A 17700-nucleotide genomic window follows, 5' to 3' on the forward strand; every position below is an offset into this window, starting at 1 on the left:
GGATCGCTGCCATAACTCAATAATCGATATGATTTGGGCGTTTATTGTGCCATACAAACCGGAAATGGATCTAGGAGTTTGACGTCAAATAAGTGGGATCTTTTTCCTCCAGTCTCGTCGGCGAACGGTAAGAGGACATTAACGTTATTTTCAGCCCGATTGTCCATTTCTTTATTTACAAACCATCTGATCAATAAATCAACCCATACTACATAAAGCAGTTAGTGACGATCAAGGAATTATAAACGACCCCCCCCCCCCCTTTCCTTCACGCATGATGAAGCATAACTATATCGATCATATACATTTGAATTTTTTAATATAGAGTGTCTAGGGAAGACACGCCAATCGATAATCTATATGCGTTTAGGCCTATAAATCACGTTCTAGGAATTACTGCGGAAAACGTTAAAAACGCTTATATTCTAGAAGGTATTTTTGTATGAATGAAAAAATATAACGTTCATACGATGAATTGAAAATGGGGGACCCTGATGTAAACAAGACGAAAGTCTTTCTCTGGTCTGCATCCCCTTAACAATTGTATGTATTGAGCTGTACTGTACTGTACCCATTCTGCAATCTGTTAATAAAGTTTTCATTCATTCATTCATTCATTCATTCATTCATTCCCACATCCTGAACGATAGATAATCGATGTTGAATGATTTTAAAAGTTATAGCCCTGCAAAGAAGGTGAGCCACTCCATAGGGTTATAGTGCTGGCAGAGAGGGGCATGAGATGGGCAAACTGCCCGGCGGGCAAAGTGTTAACACGTTAATTTTAACATGTTAATTAATAACATTAATATTAAAGTGATTCATTTGAAAACCTTAATGTGTATACAATTATTATACTTTTTTTTGCTTATGCAAAATAATCCCTTTACCCCAACCGCCTCCCATAACTTCAATTTATTGTGTGATTAACACGTTAACACACTTAGTTTTTATCGTTTGACATTATAAGCCCTATAAAATATTTAAAAACAATTGAGTATTTCTAAGAATTTTGAGATGCCTCTGTGTATTACCGTACAGGATGAGGATGCAGAGGCGGTCTTGGCGGCAGACTTTGAGATCGGACACTTCATCCGCGAGCGCATTGTCCCCCGGGCCGTGCTGTACTTCACAGGGGAGGCCATCGAGGATGACGATGACGATGTGAGTAGCGCATGTTTACCACCAGTCATGGACAGGAGCGTTCCAGATGCAGACATGTGGTATTGTGTAAAATGGGGTTTTGCCTGGTCATCCATGGAACAAACTTAACTTTTTGACTTACCAGCCATTTGGCTGGTAGATTTTAAAAACTACCAGCCGGGCAGATTTTTTACCAGCCAAAAATCCAATTAGTATTTATATTGTAACGTTTGGCCACTTTAAATCATTGAACAGAGAGAGAGAGATAGATAGATAGAGAGAGAGAGAAGGCAGGCCTGAAAACCTACCTGTTCAAAAAGGCCTTTGACTGTTAGCGTTTTAATTTTATTTAGCTTTTGTTTTTAAATTGTCCGTTTATACTATGTTTTTAATTAACTATGTTCTATTTTTATCTTATTTTTATTCTGTATTTTATTTTATTTGTTTTACTGATAACTATTTTATTTCAATTTTTTAAACTGTTTTAACCATGTAGTGTAGCACTTTGGGATCCCAGTGAACAAAAAGTGCATTACAAATCCAATCTATTATTATTATTATTATTATTATGTGTGGCTGCCGCCCTGGCGGACATCTGTGCTCTACTGAGTGCACCTTTCTAGTCTAGAGAGAGAGCGCTGATTCTCCGTAGCTGAGCAGGGTTGCATTTTGTCAACACAAGTTGGAACCCTGGAGGAAGCGATATAAGGAAACGAATTGCCAATAAATGTGAAGTTATCTTTGAACCTGTTGCAGGGAATATGCCTCCACATATTTGGTCAAATCAAATGCGAAATAGTAAAATATCAGAGCACAATCAAAAACGCGATTGCAGGGTTTTCTTGTAGGCTAAAGAACGGGTGAAGTAAGCCCTCATGTGCGTCTCATGTTACAAACTTGACCTCGTGAGCAGAGCGCATCTCATTTACATTTAAAGGTTCATTGTTTGTAAACATTAGAACGGACACGTGACACACACACACACACACACACAGTTTCAACTCACCACCGCGGCATCATATTGACGCCGAGCACAGCCGACCCATTACCTGCCGGCCGAGGTAGAAGCAGTGTATTTTGTTAGCCGCCAGGTGGCGGGCAGACCTTAAATTCTAGTAGCTAAACAATAAATCTACAAGCCAATGGCGCTGGGCGTGTAGTTATTTTGTACCCTGTGGTCATCGCAGGGATTTCCAGCCTGAAAAGGTAGTTTAGGTGCTGGGAGGAATTGTCAGACACTCCTTGCTGTTTGGCCAGGGTTTGAAGTCTTCAGATTTACAAATTGGCTATCCTTTTTGGAGTCGGGGACACTGCCTAATGTACTGTCCAGTTTGTAAAAATGTTTTACTCTTGGGTGTGGGGTAGCCAGGCAGACAAGGAAATAATTAATACAAATGTTGGTGTGTGCTAGCGATGTGCATAATGGTTATTTTGATAGCCAGTTATCTGCTGTCATTAACTGGATGAAAACCGGTTAGTCATGCTTTTTTTTGGCCCTGTTGGCGGCCTACAAAAATACAGTGCGCCTGCATGATGACTCTAATTTACTTTAGTAGCAACACTTAAAATTGACTGAAACTCATGTCTACAGTACAGACATCGTCTTTGTTTGCGGCGTTGCATAGTAGTGTGGAGATTGTGAAAAGGAGGACTCTTGACACCCAACTCTCGCTTCCAAAACAAACAAGGGCATGTGCACCGTTTCCCAGGGTCTTTCTTGGGCAGTATTGTATGTAAATTTGATAATCCATGACTTCTTTTGATAATCGCCAGCCTGTTGATTCTTCTGACTTTGGCCTGCAAAGGGTTGAATTTAAACTGTTACTCTGTGCTCAGTGAGGCGTTATATAGTCTGATGGCTGTTGGAATGAAGGACTTCCTGTGACGTTCAGTGCTGCATCTAGGGGAGTCTAGCACTGAACGTGCTCCTTCTATTGACCAGGGGTTGTCCATGATGGCGTGGAGTTTAGCAAGGCTCCAGCCTGTTCATTATCCCCCACTCCGTCCGCTGCCCCAGCAGGCCACTGCGTACAAGAACGGCGCCCGCCACCACCGACTCGTAGAACATCCTCAACATCCTTGTACAGACATTGAAGGATCTCTGCCTTCTGAGGAAGTAGAGGAAGCTCTGGCCCTTCTTGTAGAGTGTCTCGGCGTGTTTTGACCCGTTCAGTTTATTGCCAATGTGCTCTCTGAGGTAATCTAATCTAAAATAATCTAATCATAGGAATTTAAAGAGGGGTTTGGGAATGTTTCCTTTATTTTAGGGTGAGGCCCTTGACCCTTGAAGTTATTTCTGTAAGGAATCAATCAAGTCATTAGTTTAACCATTTATTATAATCCACAATATAAATGGCAATACAGTTGGTCTTGGTATGGTGTTCCCTGCTGCAATAGGGGTTAATAACACACAAGAACTTACACAGAAGATTAAGCATAATGGCAAACTGAAACTGAACAGCAGGGAATGTAACTTACAAAATACAACACTAGTTGCATACTATACAGAGTAGAACCAGAGCAGGTGGAGGGTGGTGGTGAAAACCTTACTTGCAGGTACAGTAGTAGCAACATATAACACGTCAGTGTGAAAGGGGAGGTCTTTAAATAGACCACCATATCAGTGTAGGAGGGACAATGGAGTGTCTGCTAAGCTGTCGGAGCTCCTTGCACAACCGCAACTCTTTTTGCCCATTACTGCATTTGTAAAAAGTTAATTTAACCTCTTTAAGCCCTAGCCATATTTTCAGAAAATTCGTCTAAATGTACATACCCAAGTAAATGGAAGATTGCTCCACTTCTACAAGGTCCATTTGCATGTTCTTGGTATCTATGGACCTCAGGGAATGTATTCTCAGTGTCGGAACTATTGTCTGTTACTATGCTTGAGTAATGAAATTGTAATTAACCAAAGGAGAATATAAATTGTTTTTTATTTTCCATCTTTGACAGTGAATAACCATGCTAACATTGGCCAGACACATGCAATTTGAAATATGAATATAGAATACCAGGCCTATAAATTACCTTATTATGGCCAAGTCATACATCTATGGATCGGGCCAAATCTCTTTCCAATGGCAGAGTTAAATCTGGATTTAGTACCACCAGGCGCCCGTTACAGGGCAGCAAACACGGTGAATAAAATCTACTGTAAGTACAGTTACTTTTGTATAATGTCCATAGCTCCGCCATTTTCACCGGATTGCGACATGTTTTTTTCTAGACGTTCAGAGAAAGGTAAAGAAACGATATACGTTGTATTTTATGGCAATAGCGTTGAGGTTTGTTCGTCCCTGTAAGATATAAACACAGAAAAAATTACCAGTACATGGAAAATGGCTGGACTATCATTGCCGGCGTCTGGTGTGAGCTGGGTAATGTAGTTTTAATTTCGTTAAGCTTAACTGACTCAAACCAGGGTTCGCATAAGGTCCTTTTAGTGCTAAGTGCTTGATTTTCTTACCAAAAAAAGTCGAGTCCTGAATTCCTTAAACAACCAATTTTTTTTTATAAGGTGCTTCAAACCATTCACATTGAATGTTTTGTTCATCCATGATAAAATAGTTCTGAATCAAGAAAAAATTTATTGAATCTAAAGTGTAACTAATTGTCAAATTGGTTTTAAGCCATAAATATTTCCCCCAAAAAATAATGGCATTTAAAAGTGAATTGTATCCTTTTAAATGCCCTTTTAAAATGAAAAATAGTGCTTGGAAAAGTACTTGAAAGTCATTGAATTTAATTTTGCAATGTCTGGGAACCCTGTCAAAACTCATTCCTTCCCTCAGTAACCAGTGTTTGTTTTTTCCAGTACGATGAGGAGGGAGAAGAGGCTGATGATGAGGTAAATATAGGAGCCATGACTGCTATCACCTCTTTGCAATGAACTTACTTAATTCATTTTCTTTTCCTTGAATATTTTTAATATCTGAGCGCAAAACCTTTTTTTTGTCACAATGTGTTCTGTTTTTAATTTATTTTATTTTATATAAATAATAAAATAATATATATAGTATTATATCTATTTCGGCTTAGTTTTCTGTTTTGATGTTGCTGTTGTCTAAAACACATCTGTCTTGTTCCTTCAGGAAGGCGAAGAGGAAGCAGATGAGGAAAACGACCCAGACTATGATCCCAAGGTAAGATACCTGCTCACTTTCAAACGCTCTCTAAATGAGACTTTTTTTTTTTTTTTTTTTTTTTTTTAATGATTACTTGTTTTAAGATTTCAACATACAGAATACATACGGTCAGATGCATCTCATTTTACACCTGCTTTTGATTTGCATCAATTTCTGTTCATTTTGTCGTTGCAATCTCTATTTGACCGCCAGACTTAGTATTTGGGTTTTGCAAAGATAAATTCCATTAATAATTTTATACGGTATCCATTACATTCAGCTGTGAAATTCTGTTAAATTTAATTAACTTGAACTTTTATCAGCATTACACAGCTGTAATGATTATTTTTTGAATGGAGAAGTTTGAAATCAATGGATACTTGTACAATGTAATTTAGTAGATGCATTATACTGTAAAGCTATTTGACTTTGAAGAGTTTGTTCAAAAGGTAACTATTTACAATCTGGGTATTACGCTCGATATTCTTCTTCATTGGAATGTCCTGGAAGCATGCCAGCGCTTGACATTACCACCAGACTAAAGCTGCATGTAATACTGGAAACAAAACACCTTTTAATTGTATGAAAATATTCTCACAGGTGGGGACAGGGTTTTCTGTGCTCATTCCTTGTAGCTCTGCATCCTTTTATTTTCTTTTTTAATATTTTTTTTAACAAATGCGTGAGGGAATGTTAACGAGCATGACTTCTGCTTTTCTTTGCTCAAGTAAAAATAAAAAAAATTCTTTTGACATTCTGTATTCTGCTAATTTTGCTTTTTTATTTATGTTTTTAACTCAATGTTTTCATCTTCGATCACCTTCGGCACCCTTACGTCAGCTACTTTTTAAATGTTTCCTCACTAGGTTTAAGATGTGTCTATAGAAATAACCCTATCCTGGTAGGTACGGCTTGTGAATTGTCAGCTTATATATATATATATATACCGCAACCACCACCACCTCTTCTGCCTGTTTTTATTTCCTCTCTTACCTGTTTGCCCCACCTTTCCTTTTACCATCTCCATCCACCTGCACCCTCTCTCCACTTTTTCCCCTCCCGAACCCGACCCCTTACTAACATAGTGGGTTGTTGTTGTTGTTTTTTTTATTAAAACTCTATTTTAATGTTTAGTGAGCTCTGCATTAGCCTATGTATCTCTTCTGTATGTTGAAGTTAGTCCAACTTATTATTATTATTATTTTTTTTTTTAATAAATCACACCAACATTATGGAATATTCACTTACGGTCTTCTCCAGAGTCGGAGGAGAAGGTGGATACCAGTTTCCTCTGTGTTTAGTAGAAGGCTGATCAGGCTGCATACTAGCCTTAGTGCAAATGATGAAAGTGTAGGAGGCGCGACTAGCCTTGGTGGAATTTTATGCTAGCTCCTCCCCTACAGCCGCTAGCCGCTATGTATCCGCTTCCCCAGGTAGGCTAACATGCAGCCGGATAGATTTTCTACTGAACACACAGGATCCCTGAACGAGGGAACTGGTATCAATCTTCTTGTCTGACTCTGGAGAAGACTGTAAGTGAATTTTCCATAATGTTGGTTTGTTTTTATTTAAAAAATTTGACCTAACTGAAACAACTTTTCCTGTCTATATACAGTATATAAATAGATTTATTTCCCCTAGTGGGGAAAGGGATGTGTTGTCAACCAATTAACAGTTGAGTTTTGTGGGTTTTAAGTTTTATTGTTTTGGCTCCAGTCCATGTGAATGTCATTGTTCCATTTGTCCCGTGATTCTGCCCCCCCTCCTCCTCCTGTGCATCAAGTTTACCTTTGGGGGGAAACTACTACATTTTCTTTTTACAGATGTTCTTTAAAGCTGCATGTGTAAAAGATTTTTGTAAAAAAACGCATCTCGGATGTGGACATGCTGACTGTCTACTGTGAGCATGTTTCATTGACCAGTGTAGCAGCAGCTAGAGCAGCTCATGAGGAATTTCCTTGGAATAAGCACTTTAACACTTTCAGTGCCATTTACCCCGTTGAATGCCACCATCCACTTCAATGTTAGCGATAAAAACGCCTAATCTATGTTTTAAATTATGGCTATGTGTCTAATCTGCCCGTCGCTTATCAATGACTCGTTTGCAGTCAACATTGTCGAAACTGATTGTTTTTTTATCTGTTCATTTTCGTTTTATAGCATTTTGAAAAGCCCTAGTTTTCAAGGAAAATATAAAGATTCCATGATAAAAGACATTTACTGGAATATTCTAGAATACAGTCATTTTTCGGCCTATTTATGAATAGTTTTCAAATAAACGCTAGATTATCGATAGTATATGTGTACGTATTCACGCTATAGACGCGAGCTGAAAAATCGATTCTCTTATTTCCTCATCAGCGATCACAGCCAAACAGCCACATCACACATAGGGGACACGCTGTTATCTCAGTGAATACAGCTCCGATTACCCCAAGACTGGTAACATAGACTCCTTACCTATATCAGATGTTCTCCAAAAATTTTATTCCAATTCCTGATCGCCATTCCAAATATCGATCACGCTCATTGATTGATTATTGGCTGCTGTAAATATATATTCCAGGCCGATTTCCGTCTCGCGATCAGATCCCTCTTGAGCAGACTGCTCGCCAGCACAAGGAGCCAGTTGGCTCCACCCCTACAGATCTACAGATCCCAGGTCAGTCTAAGCGACTGACCTGCAGTTACACAGGGATAGACGATAGGGGGCGCTTTTTTCCAATCTGAGCTCCTGTAGGGGCTGGTGTACCAATGGGAGACTCGGTTGATGAAATATGAATTCAGATCGCTAATAAAACGATATTTGTCATCGTGGGCACTCAATGGGGGGGGGGGGGCTGATAAAACGAGATGTCGTCCGTGGCACTGAAAGGGTTAAAAGTGGTTGAATCTACATGGTTCTCTTTGTAAACAGTCCTCCGATGAGGACCATCTATACTAACCACTAAGGCTGCAGTTACACTAAAGGAAAACGATAACGTTTCATTTTCACTTTTCAGAACGTTGCGTTATGGCAGTCAGGTTAGACGTTGTTTGTCTCCGGCTCGCGCAAGTTTACATGGCACCGTTCCAAGGGACTTTGAGGACGAAAACCCCCATGGAGCGTTGCCGCTAGGAGAATGCCAGCTAAAACGCTGTTGCCTTTTAACTTGGACATGCAAACGAAATCATTTGATAATACAACGTTGAGTTTGTGTCTATTCCATCGAAATTCTCTTTTAGCACCTCTGATTAGGTAGAAGGGGTTGCTTTGCAGTGAAAAATGTTATATCTGCGCTGTTGCTATACGGATCAATGGAAATTGTTCACAGTGGACGGAGTTGTGTGTATTGATTTAGACATAAATATATGACTTATGACTAATGTAACGTACGCTATGTACCTTTTTTCCTGTGGTCGATTAGTACTTTATTCACATTTCTCTGAGACCGTGTTGCCACTGGACATCTATAATGCAGGAGCTGGGAGGGCTCAACCGGACCTGTATCCGTCGCCGTTGCTTTCACCACCACATTCATAGCTGTTTTTGATGGCGTCTAAATGAGATCGTCTCGTCCCTCAAATCAATATGGATCTGAAATACTGGCAATGGGACAGTATTTCCGGTAGCTTATTGAGATGCATTTCTTTGTTTTTTTGTTGTTGTTGTTGTTGTTGTTGTTTTTAATTTTTTTTTTTTTTTTTTTTTTTACATCACCCTTGATTGTTGCACAAGAAAACAAGTTTGGCTTTCGTTTGACCTAAAGGGGTATTTCAAAGAAGCAGGATTACGAAGATAAAGTAGAAATGATGATCGAATACATTTCTCAGGTGTGCGCTCGTGATGGAATTATCGGTTACCATGGTTATAAGACATCCAAGAACCAATATTCCAAGTTTGATTTTTTTTTACACAACTTGTATCAAGAATCCTGTATAATAATTTTCTTTGGACAATCTGGGTAATCCGTTACCTTGAAATTCCCCCCATGGTGTTGAGTTTGGCTGAGGTGTGTTTACATCCGTGTGCCGAGTGGTCGAGTTTAACCACAGTCTTCCCTTACAGTATATATCTCTGTCCTCTTTGCAGAAGGATGCGAACCCCCCGGCTGAGTGCAAGCAGCAGTGAAGCCTGCCCCCCGGAGGCCCGGAGGGTCAACTGCACTGTCACAGCTTCTCGAATAAAAGAAGGAAAACATAAAAAAAAAAAAAAAAAAAATTACTTACGGCCTTATAATGTTTTGTATTTTTCTTGGTAGAAATAATTTGAAGAAGAGAAGAAAAAAAAGGGGGGGGGGGTTCCAGATTTTTTGTTACGAAAACTCATGGTAATATACTGGGAGGCGTGGCTCAATATGCATAGTATTTTACTAGAACTGTTTTTTTCTCTCTCCTCCTCTGTACAATAGTTAGAATGCAGGAACAAACTCCCCTCAAGCGCATGACCTTGTCTCCTCACCGCCTAACTAGTTTGGGTTCTTCGTGAAGTCTTTTGTTGTATTGCTCTTAGACAACAGCTGTGGTTTTAGAAATGCAACGAGGCGATGTTGAATAAAGCCAGACTTTTTATTAATCACCCCCCTCCACTCCCGCTACCAAAGTTACAGGTTGGTCAGTATTTTTGGTTTTCTGTGGCGATGGTTTTTTGCGTCGTCGTCATTAAGCAGGGCCTTGAGTATTTTGTCAAAGCGATGTGCTGTTTTTCAGTTCGGGCCAAGGGGTTGGGGGGGGGTAGAAACGATCTGAACGGTTGCATCAAGGTGTACATAACGCCTAATTAGTATTGCTGCGGTTGGACTTCTGAGTTGTTGTAGGCCACTTCCACACCAATTGAATTTGGATGTAACTTACCTTCCACTCTTGATTACATTCCAGTGTGCAGGCTGGCGGGCGTCGGAAGTGAACGCCTCCCTTTTATTTCGAGGGCCCCTCTTCTCGATGGGGGGCCCCTGGGTCAAATGAACGGAACCACGACGTGTTGATTTTGGGAGGAGAATTGAATTAAAATTAAAGTTTCCGCTGGATCATTTCTCCTCCTCGCCTAATGCCGTTCCGAGTTCATTAGAGGTTTAGGTTTTTTATTTTCCCTCGAGCACGCCGGGCTCTCTGTGGCCTGCATCAACACTCTCTTTAACATTCCAGAGAATTCTTTTAGAATAGAGGGGCGGCCAGCAGGGGGCGTCCCAAGCCCGCTGTCATATTATTCAGGATCCTCATAGGCTTGCAGTTGTCTTTTCTATAGCACTTTGTACTAGTGGAGTCTTCTTGTGAACGATTAGCCGTCTTCAGTTATTCCTTGTGCAAATCTCGAGCACTTTGTTTGACGTGCATTACCCTTAATACGGGAGTCATGCTTGCAGGCCTGTAATGTAGAAGCTCTGCTAGGAACAGGCTTGGGTAGATATGTAGCACGGGGGGGGGAATAAAAGGCCAAAACTAATTTTAAAGTGGATGTGTGGTTTTAGGGGTCATCGTCTCCCCACCCCCCCCCCCCAAGAAAATAATAAAAATTCCTTTTGTTTCCAACTCCTGCGACTATAATGCGTGAAGCGAGGTGTCATCATGCCTCATACTGGGCCCTGAGTGCATGGTTTCATTTTGGTTTGCGTCCCAAGCTTTCCGCCACTCCCCTCCTACAAGCGGTTGCCTGTGCGGAGGGCGACGAGGGAACGCACTTTGGCATCATGAGATGCTAATGGATGTCCCCTAAAAGGGACCTTTTTGTCTATTAACCCTTTCACTGCCACACTACAGAAGGTTAACCCTTCACTGTCACTAGTGTGATAGTAAAGGGTTAACCTGCTGTTATGTGGCAGTGAAAGGGTTAACCTGTGTATTCTCGCAGTGAAATGGTTAACCGTTTGGTAGTGCGGCAGTGAGGGTTAAAATGGAAGTCATCAACCTTCCAAGTTTTACCTTGAATGCTTAGATTTTCATATATATATACATATATATATCTTTCAAAAAGTTAGGGTTTTCTCCTAATTTCTAATGAATGCTCCAGTTATTTCACAGCTGAAAGGCGTGGTCTTTGATTGGGCCATTGTTAAAATAAGCTTTCTGCCCGAAGGGAGACGTCATCAGATTTAATAAAGCCTCCCATATCGCATCCCAGTGGGCAAGATGGTAGATCACAAGCGCCAGTTTGCAAGTCACGAAGGAAAGGAGTAATTCTTGGGAGCTTCCGGACACGGCGCTCTTTATCACTGTGAAGGAAAGGGAGAGAGGGGGGGGGGGGGGGGGGGGTTAGTGTAACGGCAGTCTTCTCTGTGGCCATTGGCCCCCCTATTCTGTAGCCCCGCCCACCTCCCACCCAGCAGGCCTCACTGAAGCATGTAAGAGCAATACTTTCAGGTAGCGTCTAGATCCCAACGCTTGGAAGGACACTGGGTTGTGAGGGGAGTCGTCACTCGTTGGCTGAGCTGCAAAGCCCTAACTTGTAGTAATTTTCACCTCCCAAAAAGTTGATTATAAACCCATCCCATACCTTTACCGTTCTCGCTACCTGTGATTTTAAAACAATACATGTAACAACACCCTTCCCGGGGTATGGGATCTAGACACTACCATACTTTCAAGTAAGGGGACAGAGTTGCAAAAGTAGCTAACCCCCCCCCCCCCCCTCCTCACTGCATCCCAATGTCTTTAGTTGTACGACAGCCATGTCTTGGTTGTGGTGGACATCAGCTTGTCCAGTGACGGCCACTCGCTGCCCCCTAGTGGAGAGCCAGGGTACTTCTCAATTTGCTGGCAGTCGGGAGAGATCGAACCAGTTTTATTTCTAGGGACACAACGGGATTCTGTTTGGGTCCTCTTTCTTGAGCAGCTGTTGTCAAAGCAAAATGCTATGCTACAAAATACTAATGTACTCAATAACTGTACGTGTTCTGTATATTCATGAATAAAATGGTTAAACGTGCCTGCTGCAGTTGTATGTCATATTTACTTATGCTTGACTCAACATTCAGGATTAAGGTTTGAACTGAAACTTCACAATACAAACTAAACTCGTATTGGTCTCTCAAATGGCCGTGTCATAAATTGCTTTCATTTTCTGGATCATAATTCTGCACATTTTGGTAACGTTAAAAGTGGGTTCCAAAGACTGGAACTAGAAGATGAACATGGCACATGGAATTACTGCGATCATCACCAAGCTTCATATCGGAACTTGTTCCATAGAAAAATTGTTTGAACGATTTTTGGAATAGATGAACGACGTGACCATGATGGGACCATCCCTGGAATTGATAAAGCCATCAAAGACATTTGGTATAAAAACTACATAAAATGTCCTATTCCTGGTGTGTTTCTGGGTCTTGTGTATTATTGACGGGTTGCTGGCTTTGACAGTTTATGTTCAGAAATCCTTATGGACTGGTCTAGACGACAGGAATACAATTTCTTAAACTGAGTATTCCGCTTAATCCGACCATAAACCTCTTAGGCTGCAGCCTACACCTACCCACGATTTAAATTGAGCGTCTCCTTGAATTGGGAATTGGAGGCTTGAACCAAATGAATTAATGTTAATGTGCCGTTAGTTCTTGGACTGCTGGAAACTACTGCAATAAGGTTACATAAGATAACCTACAGGCAAAGATGAGGGGTTGGTGTAGCTTCACAAGAGAAGTTGAACCCTCCACGTTTAAAACCTACAAGACTAGAGTTGTTCACATATTATTTCAAAATGTGTTTCTGTTCACCCATACATAATAAAAAAAAATGTAAAGCCTATATTAATTTGGCCCCAGCAAATGTAAACAACATTCTTTCATTTTAACAACCAAATAATCGCTCTGGCCTATACCTTCTGAAGTCTAAATGGATATATTGCATTTCAAAAGCCAGTACCCCGTGACATTGAAAGGCCCTTCCACACACACTGACTGCACATTTCACTTCATTGCTCCAACAATGCCACGGGAGGCCCCCTGACACCCGAGTCCTCTTTCTGCTGGATGTCACTCGGAGGGAGGAGGGAGAGAAGAGGAGGGAGAGAGAGGAGGGAAGGAGAGGGAGAGGAGGAGGGGGGGCGGTCCACCGCCTGAGAAAACCCCAATCAAAATGTGAACAGCAGCCACTCCAGCGACCGCTGCCAGCGGACAAACCTCCAGACGCTTTGCAACAAGACTTCACTCTCTCTCTCCACATGTGACTCGCTGCACCCGATGTCTTGTTTCACCTGCTGACCGCCGGGGATAGAGAGAGAGAGAGGGAAGAGACTCTTTTGACGTTTCCTGGGAGGACTCTCAAAAATGCTGGAAAACGGGGGCAAGGTATTCAAAGAGGGGCTCCTGGAGAAGCGGAGCGACGGCTTGCTGCAGCTGTGGAAGAAGAAGCACTGCGTCCTGGCGGAGGACGGGGTGCTGCTGCTGCCGCCGAAGCAGCACGACCACCCGCACCACCACCATCATCATCACCATCATCATCAGCAGCAGCACCCCGGCGGGATCATCATAGGAGACCCGGCGGGGAAGATCAAGGAGCTGCACTTCGCCAACATGAAGACGGTGGACTGCGTCGAGAGGAAAGGGAAATACATCTACTTCACGGTTGTCATGGTCGAGGGCAAGGAGATAGACTTCAGGTGTCCACAGGACGCGGGCTGGAACGCCGAGATCACTTTGCAGATGGTGCAGTACAAGAACCGACAGGCGATCCTGGCGGTGAGGTCGACGCGGCAGAAGCAGCAGCTCCTGGTGGTGCAGCTCCCCGGACACAAGACGGCTCGGAGCTGCTCGCCAAACGTTGCGTGACCTGCGCGACCTGCGCCTTAATGTTGTGGTGGACATTCGCCACTTGCGGTAAGATCATCCGAGACGGGTCTCTCTCTCTCGCCGGCTTTCTTTAGGCCATCAACGAGACAATTGGTTGGATACAAATTCCCTGGCAACGTTTGATATTTGACGAAGCTCGAAGTACTCCTGTTACCCCGACGCGGCTTTTACGCACGGTGCAGCCCGATAACCACTCACTGGTGTTATTCCAGATGCAGCCCGATAACCACTCACTGGTGTTATTCCAGATGCAGCCCGATAACCACTCACTGGTGTTATTCCAGATGCAGCCCGATAACCACTCACTGGTGTTATTCCAGATGCACCCCGATAACCACTCACTGGTGTTATTCCAGATGCACCCCGATAACCACTCACTGGTGTTATTCCAGATGCACCCCGATAACCACTCACTGGTGTTATTCCAGATGCTGCCCGATAACCACTCACTCATGGTGTTATAATTTATTCCAGATGCAGCCCGATAACCACTCACTGGTGTTATTCCAGATGCAGCCCGATAACCACTCACTGGTGTTATAATTTATTCCAGATGCAGCCCGATAACCACTCACTGGTGTTATTCCAGATGCAGCCCGATAACCACTCACTGGTGTTATAATTTATTCCAGATGCAGCCCGATAACCACTCACTGGTGTTATAATTTATTCCAGATGCAGCCCGATAACCACTCACTGGTGTTATAATTTATTCCAGATGCAGCCCGATAACCACTCACTGGTGTTATAATTTATTCCAGATGCAGCCCGATAACCACTCACTGGTGTTATTCCAGATGCAGCCCGATAACCACTCACTGGTGTTATTCCAGATGCAGCCCGATAACCACTCACTGGTGTTATTCCAGATGCAGCCCGATAACCACTCACTGGTGTTATTCCAGATGCAGCCCGATAACCACTCACTGGTGTTATTCCAGATGCAGCCCGATAACCACTCACTGGTGTTATTCCAGATGTACCCCGATAACCACTCACTGCTGTTATTCCAGATGCTTGCAGCATGCATTCATGCTCAAATAATCTCCAACAACACGACACGAATGCACTTAGAGCATATAGCAAACAGCTGCGTTTCCAAATGCCCAATGCAAAGTATAGCGCACTGTTAATGCTCGACATGAAATGTTTCCCCTTTTTAAGGTCCAATGGCCTCAAATTACGCATAGCCAAGGGCCAAGGCACACAAACTTATTGCGCGCACATATCAAACGCTGGCAGTTGAATTCCCCACATTGCCCCCTCAGAAATGTTGGCAGTCATCTCTCACCCGATGCTCAGTCTATTGGAATTCCATGCTGTCCGTACCTACCCCCTACAGCAGTAAAGTAGATTTACGAGATAACTTCGCTGGTTGGTTGGTTGGTCTTCCTGTCATTTTGAGGTCCACACATGGAGAATTCCGGTGCCTGCCTTTGTGTTACCAATGATCCGTCTCATAGTCGGTCTAATTGATTGTTTCCGCAGGTTAATTGGACATTCAGCGGGAGGATTAATGCCGAACTGGACTGCATCTCCGCCATCATTTCAAATGAACACCATTCTCCAGGAAAACACATCTTCCTTAGTGGTTCCCAAGACCAGCAAGCCACCCCACCATTCAACCGAAACCCTTTTCAATATAGAGACTTTTATCAAAAGAGACTGATGGACAAAAGCATGTGAGAAAACAATTGTGTATTCTAACGTGCGACGGTATATATACCCTTATTTATTAGATGTATCTTTTTTATCAGGATGTTATGTCACTGTTGAATGTACTGGTTGTCGCTAGAAGGAATCTGGAAGTATATATGCTTGGAGATTCATAGTTTATGTTACAAACAATTTCCGTTGGAAATTAAGCCTTCATTATGTTGTGATATATTTGTGATATGGTCTCTTTTATTTAGGAGATTTGCAATTTACGGTTCTTTGAGAGAAACGTGTTGTGAAAACATTGACTTATCTTTATGTTCTCATTCTTCTATTGAACCAAAGACTCATTCATTTCCCCCCTCTCTGTTGTGTATAAGGTGTGAACTCAGATTGTATGTGGAAATCTTATGAAAGAATACCTATGTGATTTTTTTTATTTGGTTGCTTGAGTTATTATTATTTATAGCCACAATTTTCATTGTGGTTACTGGAATGGACTGTTTTCTTTGGGTGCAAAGTTGAATTTGTATGCCATTTGATTTTCTTTACGCAAGTCTTAAAAGTTAAGAATGCTTGGTAGCCTACTGCTCCCATAGTCCCTTTTCAGTGGTTATGGAGAAGAGGTTGATTTTATACATGAGGAGCAATCTGACCATCTAACCTGACCAACGATCAACTGCTTAGCTAAAAAAGAACGAAGCAAGTTGCCACATGAAAGGGTTGCAGATCGAGTATGATATAGGGATGCACTGAAACGATGTGGGTAAAGGTGCATTTTCTCAATACTAAAATCTGATACCAGAGAACCATAGCAACGTCTATTTGATTTTCTGCATCTTCGATACATGGAAAGATGTGTCAAATACTTTTTGTCCAGTGACCCCAAACTAATGGACAAAATCTAGTTCTCGGTATCGGCCGATAGAGATGGGCTTTTTAAAAAGAGTTGCTGGTGCAATCTAACTGGTGTGGCGGTTTGGGCGTTAATTCAGTATAACGTCTAATATCGAGATCACAACATGATGAAATGATGATATTGTGACATCACTGCGCACAATAGAGGCCTTGCATGGAATGTTTGTGTACTGTATTAATCTGTCTTCCAACATGGCTCCCTGTAACATAGCAACCATTCTTCTGTATATGGCAATGGAAGAGATAACCATTGCTATATGTGTTGATATTTGAGAAATATATCCCCCAAAACATAATCATTTGGTGTCTTATTACTGGATCTTGTAAACAAGTCACAGTAGAACAGTAATATCATGTTTTACCTGCTCTGCCACTGCACAGAAATGAGGCATTTTCTTTTGAAAGTGGTTACCGATGGTTACATGCAGCCATACTGGAAGAAAGAGCTACTCAAACATTTCTGTGCAAGGCCTCCATTCTGTCTGATCATAATGAACAGTTTTGGTTTGATGTCACACTTTACATTATCATGCAGTTCAATGCGACGAAGAGCAATTGAATTATTGTGATTTTTCTTATGTCAACATATATGATATAATATATATATATATATATATTGCTATTGGGAGAAATTCCAGATTGTTATGATATGAATCTCTTTTTCATATCGCCTGGCCCTGTGACACCATGCCTTCATGTTGTCGTCACCACCACCAGCAGCACAGTTATAGCCATGCCCTTTCTTTCATGAGCCGGTGTGATGCTGCCCTCCTGTTGTCATCATCACACTAACTTACAACAACCACGCTGTTCGATTTCTTATTTCAATGTGAGATCTATTTTCATACCTCTGAAAATATACATTCCATTTCAAATGAACACCCGTGTCCTGTGCTCTTGTTTCCCCTCCACGCACCCCCCCCCCCCCCCCTCTAGTTCAACAGGTCCCGTTTGAAATGACCTGCTGGGGACCGCTGTGTCGGCCTCAGTCCTTTCATGCTTTTACAAGCGCTGAACTCCTCACCCCTCTTCCTGGTCTAAAAGTAGAAACGTTGCAGAGTAGAATAGAGTTTCACTGCTGCTGAGAGAAACTGCCT

General features: G+C 42.0%; 2 protein-coding genes across 5 annotated transcripts in view; both read left to right on the plus strand.

The window, feature by feature from the left end:
- Positions 1-12168, plus strand: part of nap1l1 (nucleosome assembly protein 1-like 1) — an 88661-nt gene extending 76493 nt beyond the window's left edge. For all 4 annotated transcript variants that reach the window (XM_084330437.1, XM_084330438.1, XM_084330439.1 and 1 more), the window contains 4 exons: positions 1042-1164; positions 4958-4990; positions 5235-5285; positions 9340-12168. In XM_084330437.1, the coding sequence (XP_084186563.1) occupies positions 1042-1164; positions 4958-4990; positions 5235-5285; positions 9340-9378 (246 nt within the window). In that variant the 3' untranslated portion in view covers positions 9379-12168. The remainder of the gene's footprint in view (positions 1-1041; positions 1165-4957; positions 4991-5234; positions 5286-9339) is intronic.
- A 1228-nt stretch (positions 12169-13396) lies between these two features.
- phlda1 (pleckstrin homology-like domain, family A, member 1) lies at positions 13397-17403 on the plus strand. Its single transcript, XM_084330441.1, has 2 exons — positions 13397-14056; positions 15518-17403. Exon 1 carries the CDS (start codon positions 13508-13510, stop codon positions 14006-14008), a length of 501 nt encoding a protein of 166 aa, XP_084186567.1. The 5' UTR covers positions 13397-13507; the 3' UTR covers positions 14009-14056; positions 15518-17403.
- Positions 17404-17700: the final 297 nt, after the last annotated feature.

The sequence above is a fragment of the Notolepis coatsorum genome (assembly GCF_963971535.1).
Source record: "Notolepis coatsorum genome assembly, chromosome: 15".
NCBI lineage: Eukaryota > Metazoa > Chordata > Actinopteri > Aulopiformes > Paralepididae > Notolepis > Notolepis coatsorum.

Excerpts from the sequence above, each read along its gene's own strand:
- phlda1 (XM_084330441.1), top strand. The coding sequence starts at position 13,508 with ATGCTGGAAAACGGGGGCAAGGTATTCAAAGAGGGGCTCCTGGAGAAG.